The sequence below is a fragment of the Leptidea sinapis genome, chromosome Z, assembly GCF_905404315.1.
Source record: "Leptidea sinapis chromosome Z, ilLepSina1.1, whole genome shotgun sequence".
Lineage (NCBI taxonomy): Eukaryota > Metazoa > Arthropoda > Insecta > Lepidoptera > Pieridae > Leptidea > Leptidea sinapis.
Genome location: NC_066312.1, coordinates 24,393,543 through 24,410,840, shown reverse-complemented (window position 1 = coordinate 24,410,840; position 17,298 = coordinate 24,393,543). Strand labels below are relative to the sequence as shown.

General features: G+C 33.2%; 1 protein-coding gene across 4 annotated transcripts in view; it reads right to left on the bottom strand.

Annotated features, from left to right (window-relative positions):
• LOC126978719 (eukaryotic translation initiation factor 4 gamma 3-like) overlaps positions 1–17,298 on the bottom strand; it is a 74,095-nt gene that overhangs the window by 30,109 nt on the left and 26,688 nt on the right. For 2 of the 4 annotated variants that reach the window (XM_050827743.1, XM_050827740.1), the window contains 5 exons: positions 16,723–16,778; positions 14,222–14,356; positions 12,565–12,627; positions 10,930–11,012; positions 6,446–7,064 (listed from right to left, as the gene is read on the bottom strand). In XM_050827743.1, coding sequence (XP_050683700.1) covers positions 6,446–7,064; positions 10,930–11,012; positions 12,565–12,627; positions 14,222–14,356; positions 16,723–16,778 — 956 coding nt within the window. The remainder of the gene's footprint in view (positions 1–6,445; positions 7,065–10,929; positions 11,013–12,564; positions 12,628–14,221; positions 14,357–16,722; positions 16,779–17,298) is intronic. The other 2 variants (XM_050827741.1, XM_050827742.1) reach the window with 2 other exon arrangements.

Genomic DNA, 17,298 nt, shown 5'->3' with positions numbered 1-17,298 from the left:
TATGTGTGCATATTGCGTCAAGACCAACGAAATGAATTCCAATATATTCCAATTATTCACATTTGGTTTGTAGGTACTGATATCCACACATGCGTTCGTATTTTGTATAAGTAATACTTTGACAATAATATCAGAATTTGAGTGTAAAGTCATTTAACATTTCTTTCTTTAAGTAATAAAAAGATAGTAAGTAAAGTAAAATTAAATAGTTTCCAATACTGTATATTCGTCACACACACAGTTATGATACAGTCTGTTAATCAATTTAAAGCTTTATGATAAACTATATTTTTAGTTTTGTTTTGTGGTGCGGTTAGGTTCAGAAATATTAATTTTGACAAAACTTAAGGTTTATCAATCTACATAAAAATAATCTGATTTAGAATTAACAAGAGAAATCAATTTTATTTTATACCTCCTGAGAAAGATAGAATGATATAAAAATTCTAATTAGTTATTCATTTTCAACTATTACTTTAATTTGATTTCTGAACGACGGGGGAAACACGATATGAAAATCAAATTCGTTGTTATTATTTAATTCCGAGAATATTTTATTTTTATTTTACCGAACAGCAATTCATTTTTATATATGTACAAGCTGACCCGACAGACGTTGTTCTGTTCACCATAAATAAAAACTCTTGCGGATGGAATTTTAGAAAATCCGTTCTTAGCTGACCTCTACTCGGTGAAAAGAATATTCCTAACAAATTTCAAGTCTTTAGTTCTAATGGTTCTAAAGATATCGTGATGAGTGACTTTATACGTGGAAATCTCTTATATATATATATATATATATATATATATATATATGGACTGGACAGTCACATCTCCCTTTTATCCAATCATTTAGTTTAATTGGCAATAAGACAAGTCACTAGACATCTGCTAATCAATCATGAAATCTTGCTGACCAAGTAGTTATTTTGCGGATTGAATATTTACTATGCAATCTCATGTTATTGTAAGCTGCCTATTTATTATTTAATTTTTGTCCATAACAAAATTATTTGCGTAACAAGGATTGCTGCCTTAATATTTAAATGTTGTTTTTTGTGGCTCACCTAATTTAATAATTGCTAAACATTTAATTACTTCTCATTTTAATATGGTCGCTAGCTCTGTTTCAGCAGTCCCAGTTTACCTGTACAATCGAGCGTTGGGGTCTTGTACTATGATATTTCACTTTTTAGCTTTAAACCCTAACTATAACAGCTAATATGATGCAATTCAGCTTTAAGAGGCGTCTTATATAACCTATGTTGACAAAATAATCACATAACTCGCACATAAATCGCTATAGAAACAATTTGACAATAATTCTATAATACATTATCTATTTTTGATGTGAAAACTTCTTAAGGCGCACGGCACACACATTTCCGTCACGCTCTAAGGTGAAAGGCTCTATCGGATAAGCTCGGGGTGTACCCGACGGAGAAAGATACAGACACTATTTTTTTGATGTTTAATGCGGCAAAAATGAAAAAATATTCAATTCTTAGCATTACAAATATTGTTAAATTACGCGAGCACGTAAGTACCTAAAAACTCGGTATTGTTGACGTCACTCCCATAGTTTATAATATAATTACATATAGGTAAGATATACTATTAAGTCGCATTCGCTCTATCTAACCTTAGACTTACAATATACGCAAAGAGTGCGAGAGAGTACATCTCTAACGGAGACACAGTAAGAAATAAAAAGGAGATTGAATCTATAGTTACTGTAATCGATTTTGATTAACAAGTCGTAAACAGTCAGCCACGCTTGGCATTCACCTCTAAGTATTTTGAATACTAAAACATTAGGGAACGTACACATTGACCAGAGTCGGCCCCAACTATCATATCGTTCGATATCATACTTACGTACAACATCTGTCAAATTTGTTTGCAAATTGACGTTTAATTTCGAACTTAACGTCATCTCGACTGATATTAAAAGAGTCAAATCAAATTTCTTTGTTATTTTGAGATGTTCGTTATTTGAATGAAACAAAATTATCGATGTTATTATTAAACAAAAATAACATTTTTACAGATAAGATATTTGTTCTAGCAAAAAAGTTTATTTTTATTGCGGTCATCATGTACGGTTCTTGAACGCATAATGGAGAGCTGATAATATATGAGTATATAATTTTTTTAAATGTTTTCATGGTGACATCATCCACGCCACTCGAAAAAGAGACAATACATTCATCGTTGATGAAATAATTGATTCCAATTTGACATGACAGTCAATGAAATGAACTATTACTTTTTACATTGAATAATTTATAATTTTTTTTTTCTTAAATATTTAGACCATTGGTTACCAGACCTTCAGCTTAAACCAAAACACAATAAAGGAGGAATTTGAAATAATTTTTCAATGTAGGTACGAGTACATTACACAAGCTCCTTTATTGGCAAAAAAATATCATTATATAGGCAAAAAAATATTTTATATAGGTCAGACGTCGTTTTCACTTTTACACTCAATTTCGAGTTTCCAGATGACATTGAATAATAATATCAACAGAAAATGAAAAGCATTTACGAATGAGAGACTTCAGTGCGTCAGTGATAGAGGTAGTATGTTTTGATACAGACTGCATTAAACTGAATTAAACTTCACTTTATTTTTGCCATACATTTTTGTGTCATAATGCAATTTGATGCTTCAGTGTTCGATCGTTAAGATCATACGGCACCGCTGTGATTATTCGTTTTGTTATAAGTGAGTAGTTTTACTAGTGTTGAATATGATACTATCGTGCAGTGTTTAGAGGGCGTAAGGGCCCAAAGTGCATAGAAAGAGGGGGAATGCAACTATTTATTCGTAAGTACAATAATTGATACACGATTTTTAGTTGTATTCATAGAGAATAATAAGTGTGTGCTAAAGAGCAGACCAGAATAGTTTAAAGCTCAAATATTAATACCTAGATAGGTACCTAAGTCTATATTCTATAATAAAACTGTGGAGTCGATGTGTCTATACATAAGACTTTTTTAAACTGAGTGTGGAGCCGAACACTTAAGTTCATATTCAAGACGGATACAAAGGTATTTACGTGAACGAAGTCGCGGGCACAGTTAGTAATATATTATGTAGCGATCGGATTCTAGTGGTTTTTAATATTGTTTTTTTTTTCAGTATCATTTAGATTGCGACATAGCTTAGTTTGGTATCTAAGATTTAAGAATAGTTAAGTTAATCTAAAAGTTCTATTTTCAGTTTTTATTTGAATTATGCAACTTATTAAATATTAATTGTTTTTTTGATGGTAAACATGTAAGTTTGTATGTTGATTATGTTAGTTGCATGATGAGGGGTATTAAAACCGACTCTGTTTTGCGCAGTAGGTACTAAACTATCAGACATTTCTTAAAACGTCTTACTTAATTCGGTACGGTACAACAAAACGTACTTGAGTGGTACCTCACCCACCCAACACCGCGTCTGCGGTAACGCAGGGGCTATTACAGATAATTTATTAATATATTTTTATTTATATAGAATACCTATTGGCAACGAAACCATCAGCTCAAACGGAAACACTGTAAAACATTAACAGTTTTCATTTTACGCGATTACAAGAAGAACCGGCTTTGGGAAAGCGCTTATAAAGCTTGTGGTAAATTAAATTTCGTAATCTATGTTAGACATCTATTTTTCAATGTATGTTATATGTCAAGTTAGGTAAAAATTGGAATCAACACTTTATTGTAATGTTATTTATGTCTTTAAACAATGGCGGCGAAATTATGGCAATACAGTATATTTATTAAATTTAAACATAACTTACTGATAAAGTATTGATTAGTATTTTATTGGTATGAAATCCTTGTACTGACAATAATAAGAATCTGGCGTTCAATTTGACAGGTCTGCTGTGACGTCATGATATCAATAGAATAATTAGCACCGTCTATATTTATTTCGACCACATCATTCCATTCTTTAGGGCGAAAATAATTATGTTATGCCACTTTATTTGATTTTGAAATAAATACATTTATTGGTAAATCCCTAAACTTTTATCTTATTTTTTTATCTGTATCTTATATCTGACTGCGTGCGTGAAAATGCGTTCAAGAGATTTATTGACAGAAAAGTCTAGTGATATTAATATTATGACAGTACAATGCTAGTAGGTACAAATACGAGCACCTCCTGTACGCTCATAAACATATAAGCCAATTTAAAAAGAATAGTGATGAACATAATACTCAAACAAATATAAATTCTCAATTCCATCTACTACACTCCGTAAAATTGCTAAATCTTATAAAGTGGACTGTGTTATATTTTATATTGAACTCCCAAATGATATTAAAAAATTTAAATGTATCGTATATGTATAAAAAATAAATTAACATCTGAGGCCTATTTTAATGTGAAAGATTATTTGAATGATACAGACAGTTGGGATTAATGTTTCTAAATGCATTGTTAATGAATATTGTTACAACTTATAAAGTTTTACAGTTGATATAATAATATATGTTTATAATTTTTTAAATTTGAATTTGAATTAGTTAACGATTATAATGAAATATTCTCAATATTTAACAATAAACAGGATGGAAATTTTGTCACTATCTAAAAGGTTCATTATCGCCTTCACCCGACGCTGACAGTAAATCTCTATAAATATTCGTCATTAAAAAGATAAAGACAAGTAGACACTATAAATCAATATGCAGACTTTAAAATAATTATCACAAATCACAATCGTTAATTAAGACTATATACGAGAAATATATTTTATCTTTACTTCCTACGAATGAAAGTGGACGAAGCGAAACAAGTAAGTAAGGATCGTAGCAAGTGGAAAGAAGTGGTCTCTGCCTACCCTTACGGGAAAGAGGCGTGATTATATATATGTATGTATGTAATTCCTATAACCAGTGGGAGGTTCCTTTGCACAGGATGCCGGCTAGATTATGGGTACTACAACGGCGTCTATTTGTGCCGTGAAACAGTAATGTGTAAGCATTGCTGTGTTTCGGCCTGAAGGGCGCCGTAGCTAGTGAAATTACTGGGCAAATGAGACTTACCTTCTTATGTCTCAAGGTGACGAGCGCAATTGTGGTGCCGCTCGGAATTATCGGATTTTTCAAGAATCCTGAACGGCACTGTATTGTAATGAGCGGGGCGTATCGATTACCATCAACTGAACGTCCCGCTCGTCTCGTTCCTTATTTTCACAAAAAAATAACACATCTCCAATGCAAGCAATGTCTGTCGGGTCAGCTAATAAAACACGAAACTATTTTTGTTCAACAACACACTCTTTTGTTGAGTTTTTCTTATATTTCAAAAGTTATTAACTTATTTTGGGTCAACATATTGATTAAGGTATGGGACGGCAATAGGGTAGTAATATACAGGTTGTTCCGTAAGGAGTGTACCAACAGAATATTGAGAACACAGGGGGCAAATACCAACTAGAAACTACAAATTTTATCGTGTTACTACTAGCTGACTCAGCAAACGTTGTATTGCCGATATTAAAATCGCGATATAAAAGTAACTGTTGATCGTAGATGGGTGAAAATTTGAAGTTGTATGTATTTTTAATGCTGACTCATGACGAAACAAATTAAAAAAAAAAATAAAAAAAAAAATTTGGCGTGGACATTAACATTTAGGGGGACGAAAAATAGATGATGTCCGATTCTCAGACCTACCCAATATGCACTCAAAATTTCATGAAAATCGGTCAAGCTGTTTCGAAGGAGTTTAACTACAAACACCGCGACATGAGAATTTTATATATTAGATTAATTTTCTGCAAAATGCAACAAATTTCCAACATATTCAAAAAAATACGAGTGAAAGAAATCCTGCAACCGATTTCAGGACTTCTTTTTTATAAAATTACCATAATAGTAATAATCGATAGAATATATTAATAAGCGTTTTTATTTCATAATTTAACCTGTCAAACTCTGTTATACGCAATACATGTATCTATATACATTTATGGAATTAATTTGTAAAATAGAAATGCTGTAAAGTTTGCTTCAATAAAAATTAAGCATAATGTCATACTAAGAGAAATCTGTTATAATATTAGCTATCTATACATTATCTATTGCCGCATAATTTATACGTGTATCGAAATTTTAATGTGTTAAATAATTTTATTTAGTTAAAACGTTATTTAATAACATAGTACCTACCATCTTTAATGATATTACCTGTTCAGTAAGATATTTGTAGTGGTAAGAGGCTAAATACAACATTAGAGTAAGCAGTATTACCATACCAATACAACTTAGGCATTTTACAAACTTAAAAGTCAAACCGACCTTCGCACTTAAAAGCCGGCAACGCATTTCTTGACCTCTACTAGTGTCTACTTGGCTGTTCCCCCTCATATATCAAAAATTATTATATTATATATAATACAGTAATAAATTTCACAAGGAAAAAACTTACCAACAGAGGCGGGCCCATTTCGTTTAGGGACATCTAGCTCTTGGACATTTTTGTCATTAATGTCTATTCGTCTTTGTTTTTCGTCTAGCTTGGTACGCTCCTTGGTTTCGCGTACTTTCTGTGTTTGAGGCATTTGTTTCATCTCTTCAGGTTGCTGCTCTGATGGTTGTAACTCTAGCGCTGTCTGATCATATGGTTGTACTTCCACCTTCCCGTCTTGCAATATAACCACATCAGACTGAGTTTCATTCTGAGGCACATTTGGTTTCTCCGGAAACTTACTATCTACTATAGATTGACTCTGTTCATTAATATTTGAGTTTGTAACATAAACTGTCGATTTAGGCACTATGAGAGGAATATCGGAGACGGCAGAGACAACTGGTGTGACCACATCGTGTTGCTCTGCACTTACATCACTATCATTCAACATATCAGACTTTTCATTTATATTTAAAGTAATTATTTCGTTCTCTTGAAGTTGCGTGTCAGCCAGGTCATCAGGCACTTGATAGTCTTTCAATGCGTAATTGGACTTGGCGGGGCTATGCTTCGATGGCTCCATTGCTGCTGCGCTTACCATCCGATTGAATTGTTCCACAATAACACGAGCATCCTGCTGACACAAAACAAACAACTAATCAATTTGTAGACCATTACATATGGCTATCATAACACCATGTTTACAAAATATAATATTGGTCACATGGTAAACTCTTGGTCTAATTGTTAAAGTTTTACTGGTCATTCGTTTTAATAAAACTATTAATTTTGTCATTGTTTCGTTATTGATTGTACAATTACAAAATAAAACGCAAGAAATTATGTTTTATTTAAAAACATGCGATAGCTTCGTGTAAATTAAATAGTAAGAATAAAAAATAGTTTAGACAGAAATCCGGTTATGACTGCGTCTGTTTGCCCCGTAATATAATCATGAATATGATTACAGCAGTAATATAAACGTATGACTATTTTATCGTAAAATATTAAATAAGATATAGTTATTCACATATAAAGTAAATGTTAAAAAAGTTTCGTGTTGAAAATGTTATGTAATGACGTTATCTAACATTCTAAATTGCTTTGTGGAAGCATAATATAAACAGTCAGTTAGATTGAGACACATAATAAAACGTTTCGAGGCTACGAATACAATGTTATACCAGATTTGCAAGGATCCTACTTATCGGCGATAACCTATCACTTGTAGTTCTTGCTTTATATTGCATATATTTCCATTAGGTCAAACGAAGACTAATGTGCGATGTGAATCAGTTTGTTAGTATAGATATATGTCGTCGGTATATTGTCAAAGCCGTGATATTATAATTTCACTAGAGACATAATGTCACTAAAACCGGGCCGTTAAATTGTAAGAAAAAGTCGATTGACAATCCGGTAAATTATAATATCGTAAGTGAAATTATAAAATCTTCTCAAAGCTTTGACAATATACCTGCGACATATCTTAATCTTAATATATATATAAATCTCGTGTCACAATGTTTGTCCTCAATGGACTCCTAAACTAATGAACGGATTTTAATGGTGATTACTTCATGGAGTGCAGTTTGGTCCAACTTGAGAGATAGGGTAGTTTTTATTTCGATTTGGGACCCATAAATATTTTTATTTTCAATATTTGTTTTGTATGGACATATTTTCTATGAGAGAATTTAGTGACGCACGGTTTGACAGTTCCGCTGTGAAACAATTTCATTCTAACAACAAGGAGCATATTTACGAAATAATTTTTAATGTTTTGAAATATAAAACAGTTGTTTTTTTACTATCTACAGAACAACGTCTGTCGGGGCAGCTAGTATATTATATAAATTACTTGACACGTTGTTTGTCCGCGATGGACTCCTAAACTAATGAACGGATTTGAATGGGGATTACTTCATCGAGTGCAGTTTAGTCCAACTTGAGAGATAGGATAGTTTTTATTTCGATTTGAGACCTATAATTATTTTTAATTCCAATATTTGTTTTGATGGACATATTTTCTATGAGAGAATTTATTGACGCACGATTTGACAGTTCTGATGTGAAACAATTTCATTATATTAAATATCATATATGTTATGTAATATTATTGACAAATTCATAAAAAATCAGTATTTTATTTATTATGTACAGAACAACGTCTGTCGGGTCAGCTAGTACATATATTAATCGACCATCCTGAATGGCACTTAAACTTTCATTTATAACATAATATTTCGACAAAGTGTCAGATGCTATCTAGTGGTTCATGCTTTCACCGTTTACGGCCGGTCTCAATAACCTACTTATCTTTAACAATTTGTTAAATTAGCTACCATAGATAGCTGTAGCCGCATCTTTGCGTTTCAATAAACTAATATAGATTGAAACTTATATCTTCAACTTTGATCTACCTTTGGGAGGGCTTACCGCTCACCATAGGTAAAGCTATAGAAAAAAAACATAGACCATTTCAATAACATTTTAACAGTTAACTTTAGCTTGTTTCTATTACTGCCTGTCAAAAAATTACTTTCTCTCGAATTCGGGCGATTATCTTCTATATTTAAAAGATAACTTTGAATTTTAGTGAAGTGAAACTTCTTTAGGTGCATGGGGGTAAAATTTTTACAAATGAAACGCCATATTAATACTATTAGCGTCACTAAGATGTGCAGCGTTTTTGTCGAAGAAGAGGGAGAGGGCGATTGAGACCGATAAACCGAGAAAGGGCGAACGTAGCATGAAGCACATAGCCATGGAGCGAGAATAGGGAACAAGCAAGTGAGAAAGATCGAGAGAGAAGGAGTGAGATAGAGCGAACGTCGCATCACGCACAGTGCAATGGACCACGAGGTGGGAGAACTAGTGAGAAAGATTGAGAGAGACAGAGAGTAAGGGAGTTCGAGGAAAAAATACAAGCTGGTTGATGTATTCCTTTAATAATTAAATATTAGAACTTTAGATGTAAATTCTGACGCATAACGTTTTTTTAAGTCCAAGATGGCCGCCGCACAATATTATGATTTCAATAATAGGTATGGATGTCGTATCTGAGGTTCTCGAAGGTGCAGAGAACGAATTTTGGACCATTTTTTGTATCCAAGAAGGGGGAGAGGGAGATTCAGACCTATTGAGAAAGAGGAGAAAGGGCGAACGGAGCATGAAGCACATGGCACCGCTAGTAAGCAGACCAACTTCGCTAACAGGTTCAACTCTGCCGCGAAAACGAAGAACATCATCCCCATTAGCTTTGTATCGTACAGGTTTAGCGCGTGGCCGCGACTAAGAAGAACATCTAATAACTTCTAATATTGACAAAAAAACATTTGGTTTAGACAACAGATTAGGATAATTAATATAAACGATATTTAAACATTAATTTTCCCAAGAAGTTACAATTATAAATATAATGGATTTGTATATTGATACTGTAGCGAACACAGAACAGGTAAAAGACATATGTTCTGTTGTGGCAAATATAGCGTCTGAAGAACGCAGGAGTATAGCCGTATAAATTATTATAAAAGTGAATTTTCAGACGCTGAATTTACATTTAGATGTAATATAACGAGTGTTAATGAATTATTAATAAAAATATTATCATGATTGGTCGTTAGCGTCATCTACGGTCAAATGACATTCTGCGTTAATTGCTTCAGAGTATGATTGTTCTCGGCTTTAGTAATTTTCTGTACTGTACAACTTACAATAATTATATTCCTAAAGTAAATCTAAATTCTAAATAACTGTTTGTCAACAAATAACTCAGCCGTTTTGTTAAAATATAAAAACAGAACGCGCGAGAGGGAGACGTTTACCAAGGACCTATCTGTCTTTAACTGTAGTAATTAGCCTTGCGACAATTTTTTTATTGAGACGGCAGTAACAGATAGTTTGGAAGTGACCGATAAACTCTAGTAGCTAACCGAGTTTAACTGTAGGTATATTATTGAGACTGGGTTTTTAATCCACTGAGACATATTTAACGGCAAGAGTTTTGTCGTTCTTCCACGAGGTTGTCAATTATTTTACCATTGTAGATATATCATGTTTACGAGCAACCCCTCCAGACTAATCTATATATATATAAATGAATTGCTGTTCGTTAGTCTCGCTAAAACTCGAGAACGGCTGGACCGATTTGGCAAATTTAGGTCTTGAATTATTTGTGGAAGTCCAGAGAAGGTTTAAAAGGTGAATAAATATGAAAATGCTGCTAAATTAAATAAAAGCAACAAATTTGTTGTTCCTTTGATGTGTCCATACATAATTTCTATGAGAGAATTTATTGACGCACGGTTTGACAGTTCTAAAGAATGAAACAATTTCATTACGACAGCAGGGTGCATATTTTACGAAGTTTTTTTTTATGTTATGATATATTATTGACAAATTAATATAAAACCATTATTTTATTTATTATATACAGAACAACGTGTGTCGGGTCAGCTAGTTACAAATTATAATAGGATCTGATCTTTTTATCTTACCGGTTGTGGAGTTTGCCTTTCGCTTGACTCTCCGCTTGCATTTTGATTGTCGTTAGAGAATTCTTCAGTAAAAATAGATTGCTCTGCAAAATACATAAAAAGAATAACAATTGCACCAAGATATCTAGAACTAGTCTGCAGGGCTACCATGCGCAGCACGAGTATATTACCTATCTCTACCCATTTCCCCGTCTTATCTGTATATTGAAGATAACATGTTTGCATAAGTACTCATTTGGGGCCTAAGACTATAAACGGCCTATATATCCATATGAAGCTATGTAGAAATCTTTTGATAAATTTATTCTTTTCGGTTGTGAAAGACAAATTGGGCAAGATCACTCCATGTGACAGGCCCAAACCACTGTGAGCAACTTTCTTAATATTTACAGAAGGTAGGCACAATCATTTACTTTTCAATTGCTATGAAAAGGGCCAGTTCTCTGAGCCTCAAATGGATCTATACATTTCATACTCTTTGCGGAATGAGTACGCCAACTCATCACGGAGGAGTGGCTTCAGGGGTTAAAGAAAAATATCATGTACCAGAGATATTGGGGCTCAAGACATCATTAAGACCTCATCCATCTGACCCACAAGGAACCCAAAAGACATGAGAAGAAAGTATGCGAACATAATTAATGTACAACTGGCAATCAGAGGGTTTTTGTTTGTTTCATTACAAGGTGTAGTAGCTCTCTGCCACCACAGTATTCAATAAATCCACTTCGAAACTTTCAAATTCTTTACATGCTTTCCTGTCAAAAAAAGTTAAAATTACAGTACCTACGTAAGCTCCACTTAGATTACAAAATGCATGATGAATTATTTTAATGATTTTTTGAATGGGGAGAAATTTCATTTTGTGTTTAATGTTCTATTCAAAATATTTTTTAAATACAGGTAAATCGGTGTTGCAACATAAGAATATCGTTAATTATTGTAACGGCAACATCTTTGTTTGTCTTCTAGAGAAGGCCAAATCGTTGACGAGAATTTTGTCACTCGTAGTGTGCATGTTAGGGTTAGCCAATTAGCCGACATAGACAACGTTTCTCTCTCCCGTCGCGAGATATCTCGAGTTGCGCATACTAGCCCAGCAGGAATATAAATATCGAAATACTATACTCTCAGTAAACAGGGCTATCCCATGTCGTATCGATGTGGGAATACCATGCAACGAAGTCCATTCCACACTTTCACTGAATGAAATACACCCAGATGGTAAGCATGTTGAACAGCTCTTCGGAACACTCCCCGCGGTACTAACTCACAATGAAGCAACATCTCTATACAACAATGACCCGTTAACAGAATAATATCGCGTTCTAGCGAGGGTGCAGAAAAGGTGGGTCCTACTCCTTATGTTGAATGTGAATATGCGCCACGGTGATCACTTACCATCAGGTAACCCGTACTCTCATTTGGCCTCCTATTCCATAAGAAAAACCCTCAAATCTCGCAATGATACTGAACTGCACCAGATGCGATGAGGTCAATTTTAAGTGTCGTGAGAAGTTCGCTTTGTGAGCTTTCTTGGTGATCCTAAGCCTAAGATTCTTAAGGTTTTATAATTTATTATAATAAGCAGCATATTAATATGACGACTTTATAATACAATATTATATTACTTACGGGTGATGGGGTTGATAATTGGAACTCGGTGTGACAGGCGCTTTGCCGGCAGTTGTCGGACATCTATAACAATCACATGAACTTGGATGACAAGTCATATTCTAGTACAATTATAGCTACTAGCTTAAGATGCGCACCCTGTGAATATATATCTAAAAATAAAATTATGTATATGCTGGAGATGCTGATTCTGGTGTATGAGTAAGCTAGTGATATACATTTTGGTATAATACATATACTATATTTATATAAAATATTATACTAAAGTGTAATAAGGTAGCGTAAATACACATTTTAATATATGTTTGTATCCAATAACTTATAACTACAAAATTAGAGATGCCCAGTCTGATTGATGTATGTATAGGTTTTGGTTAGAGATTCAGATTTTGATACGAGTATGAGTGATCTATATTCCGGTATATATGAGCAGTTAGTGATGTTTATTTTTCATACACACACGCACCAACAACTCTAGGGGTATGATATTCCAAATCAATCATCGTTTTATCGTAAAACAATCTTTACATATTACATAAAAAGTATAAAATAAATTGAATTGTTCGAAGTTGTGTTAGTTTAGGTAGTACTTATTCAATACAGTCATTAAACATGGCGTACTTTCAGAGGCTATAACGATTAGAAATTTAAATCTTTCTTATAAGAGCTCAATAGGAAAGAGTTTTCATAAATAATTTAAATCGGATAGATTTTGTACGAGGAGAAAAGAATTAGTCCGTACGCCTTAGCATTGAATTTTAAAAATCCTTTAAAATTATTGTTTATTATATTTAATTAAACTATTATCAAATCAACATTTGTCAAAAATCGAATAGGTGTGTATGAGTACGATCCTGTTGCCTAGTTTCGTAGGAAATAATAAATTAAACAGTTTAAAATGAAACGCGCCATTTTCAGCAAGTATGTTGATTATTTCAACATATTTAATTGTTTGATTTGTTTTATTACTATTTATTTCCCACAACTGTATTGAAATACGTCGTGAAACACGAGTGTATAGATTATAATAAACCCAGGACATTAAAAAAATTGTGTCACAACTATTTGATTGTGTAATGATATTAACTAAGCAGTACGATAAATAAACTTAATGTTTATTGTAAGTTCATTATTATGTGAGAAATCTGTGCTGTGACCTCTTCGTAGGTCTAACACGTTATATAAAGGTTGAAGTATATATATATATATATATATATATATATATATATATATATATATATATATATATATATATATATATATATATATATATATATATATATATATATATATATATATATCTATTTCTGCTAATTGTGATGTGAACACAATTCTCGTTGTGTTTGCAGCCAATTTTATGCTTATATGTTAGTTTATTTCATTGTCATGTATTTGTCGTTTAATATCTGCTCGATGTACCAATTAAAATAAATAAATCATAGGATATAATTCCTGCCTTTACAAATTATTTACAGTTTTATTGTTAATCGATAAAAGCTCTATACATCCTTAGACTTTATTGATGCGTGTGTGTAGTTACAAATGGAAATTCATTCGCATTCTCAAATACGCTTCCGTACAAGAGATTGTGTGATGATGAAAGTTAATACTTGTGTGTGCGGTTTAGGAAAGATGAAGCGCTTAAAGGGATATATACTGAGCGGCACGTGCGGCAGCTGCGAGGACACGTGCGACATAGGCGTTGGTGTGGGCGTGTTGGACACGACCAGAGGACTCTGGCTCGCTCTACCGCCGCCGTTGGCACCAACTTGCTGACCATTACCATAGTAGTCTGTGAGGATAATTTATATTTAATTTTAAATTAATACTAGTTATACTAAAAATTACATACTTTATTTTCCTAGTATCAACATAAACATTGTTACAAATATACGAAACATATATCACTGCAGCGTACGTTCGCTATTGCATATTATACAGTATGGCTTATCCAAAATGGTCTCCATCGCATTCCGTTAAGCGTTGTCACCATCAATTAAAACACGCACGCTCTCTATGGGAAATTTAGCTTTGCCAATCATATCGAGCTTTATACACATCAAATTATCATGGCATTTAAAACACCCATACTCATTAATCAGGCAGATTAGGATCAGTGCTAGATGACGACCAATATTCAGCTTCGAGGAAGTCAAAAGTGTTTCTTTACTCTTGCTTAGATCGAGCTGTATGATTTGGTGCTGATATATTATGGGACATGATTTTAGGTTTAACTCTTGGCTGATGTTTTGAGTTTTTAAACTCCGTCACTATTTGATGTCTCGCCACCAAACAAACACTGGAGCTTGATCATCGTTCTGCTTATTATAATATTGCTCAGCAGTATATATTCTCGTCAGTGTATAAAATCTCTGCGACTACCTTTAGTGTACTGCCTAAGAAATGGTTTTGATTTTACCAGCTTATTCATAATAAAAATTATCCTGTGCGTCTCTTATCGATATCAATTCATGTTTGAATGTATGCTACATGGTTTTCGTTGCGGTTGGGAGTTAGTAAAATTGTATTTGCGTCCATTTCCTCCTCCTCCCCCTGTCCTCGAAGCTTTAGTTCTAATGTTTTATGTACTTCAAATATTTCCTTTTCAATTTTTTCTTTTCATCATATTTGAATAATCGCCTTTGATGTTTCCATATAAAACGGATTCAAACGAAGAGAAGAATCTCAATTTTATTTCTAGGCACTTCTTATCCTTTCATTTTCGCCTTTTATCCTTTTACTTTATTTTTAAGTTTGATTCTTTGGTCCAACTTTTAAAGTAGATCATCAATTTCTTGTTTTTCATTTTTATAAGTGTTGGCTTACATGATAGTGCCGATCAGTAGTTTAATTTGATCTTGAATTTTTAAAAATATATATCACATTTGCCTATAGATTTTTTTAGCAATCAAATGAAATGTTGTTTTCATTTCATTATAACAGCATACAGTGTAATGCGGCAGATAAAAATAGGCTAAATTTTATTTTACGTGGAATGGACCGCTTGGCGTCCTGTTTATCACTCGCTCTTAGCGCCATTGAACGGCTCCTTTCCGAATAATTTGGCTCGCTAGTTAATTTTGTCAATCAACTCTGAAGATTAAGTTCAAAGTCAAATAATTATAAGTAAAATAGGTTTGTAGAGAACACTACTACCACTAAATACAACAAAAGCTTGTTATGATTCCTGAAAATAAATTCTAGCAATCAAATAATGTTAATTCGAGCAATTGTTAACAATAACACTGACTCGCAAGCAACACACTAATATAGCCAACATGTATAGCTTGTATTTTTGCAATAAATAAAATAACTTTTTATAAAGATAAAAATATATAATAAATATTAAAAAACAAATATGGGATACCAACTTAGTATTTTCTCCGTATGATAACATATTTGTCAGGTTTATTTCCATCAAAAATTAGTAGATTCCATCAACTAAATGCATCACTAAGTTCCAGTATGTTGTGGCGTCTCTTTAAATTTTCTACTCTCTTCTTTGTTGGATGGAACGTCATTTTGCGAATTTACTTGCTGTTGCTTCGTATGTTGCTACCAAACTATGAATTGCTTTAATTTAGATGTTTTGATATATTTAATTTTATTTAACACACTCCGTTAATTGGTTACGGCTCTAAGTCCTCTGTTGTTTGCGTTTCACTTCATCACTTCATTTATGCTGGTCTTCGGTTTGATTGTATGCTAGGAATTTGTTTTGATCCTCAAGTTTTTTGATAGCGCAGGTATCAGAGGTGAAGGCAAGCCGAAACAGCTCAGATGATTGAAAGTCAAAGCCACTATGGCTATCAAAAGATGTTCAATGTATTTCCGACCTTTTAGAGTACGCTCTCAATTTAAAGGTACCTAAATCATATTGGTTTAGGAATACTTTAGCTGGAAACTGATTCACAATGGCTGCGTTAGAAGTTTCATTTGAATTGCGCGGTTGTGGCACTGTATTGTGACGTTCCCTTAAGTTAAACGCATAAGTGATACCTACCACCATGTTGTGTAATTATTGTCACCATAAAATTGGGAAGTAAAAATGGACGTCAAATAGCGAACAAGTCGCTATGTTAAATCCTGTTCGGGTGATCCGTCCGGAGATCGACGGTCCTTATATAATAACATAATTATATTAATGCATAAACTTACAAGGTGGTGCGTGACCAGTGGGTGAATATCCGAGATAAGGCATGTACTGGTAGTATCTGAAACAATTATTTATTAAACGTTATTATAAAATCCAACAACAAAATTCAAATAATATTATTGTGATATTAATTTACATAAATACCACAGTGAAGGCATGTGGTGAGGTGTAGTACCACTACACCATAAAAATCTACAGGCAAACCCATTTACGGCCCTTCCCTTTCAGTCTATCTCCGGTTTTGGCCTACTTAAGATAAAAAATCCTACCTATCGTTGACTTTTCTGTACCAATAAACTTATAGACGGTAACTCATCTTATCCGTACACGCTGTCTATCAATTGGAGGTTGTATAGCTTACCAGAGACAGTAGTTTGTATGAAACTAACAATAAAAAATAACAATTTACGCGTCCCAATATCATCCGTATCTGTAGCTGTCAGTAATATTGGCTGTCGTTCTCAGATATTCAGATTATTGACAGCTAATTAGTGACAGTAGAAGGTAGTAATTTATCTCTATCTGTAGATAGTATAGTGGGAACGGCCGTTACTCTATGTACCGCAAAATGATTATGA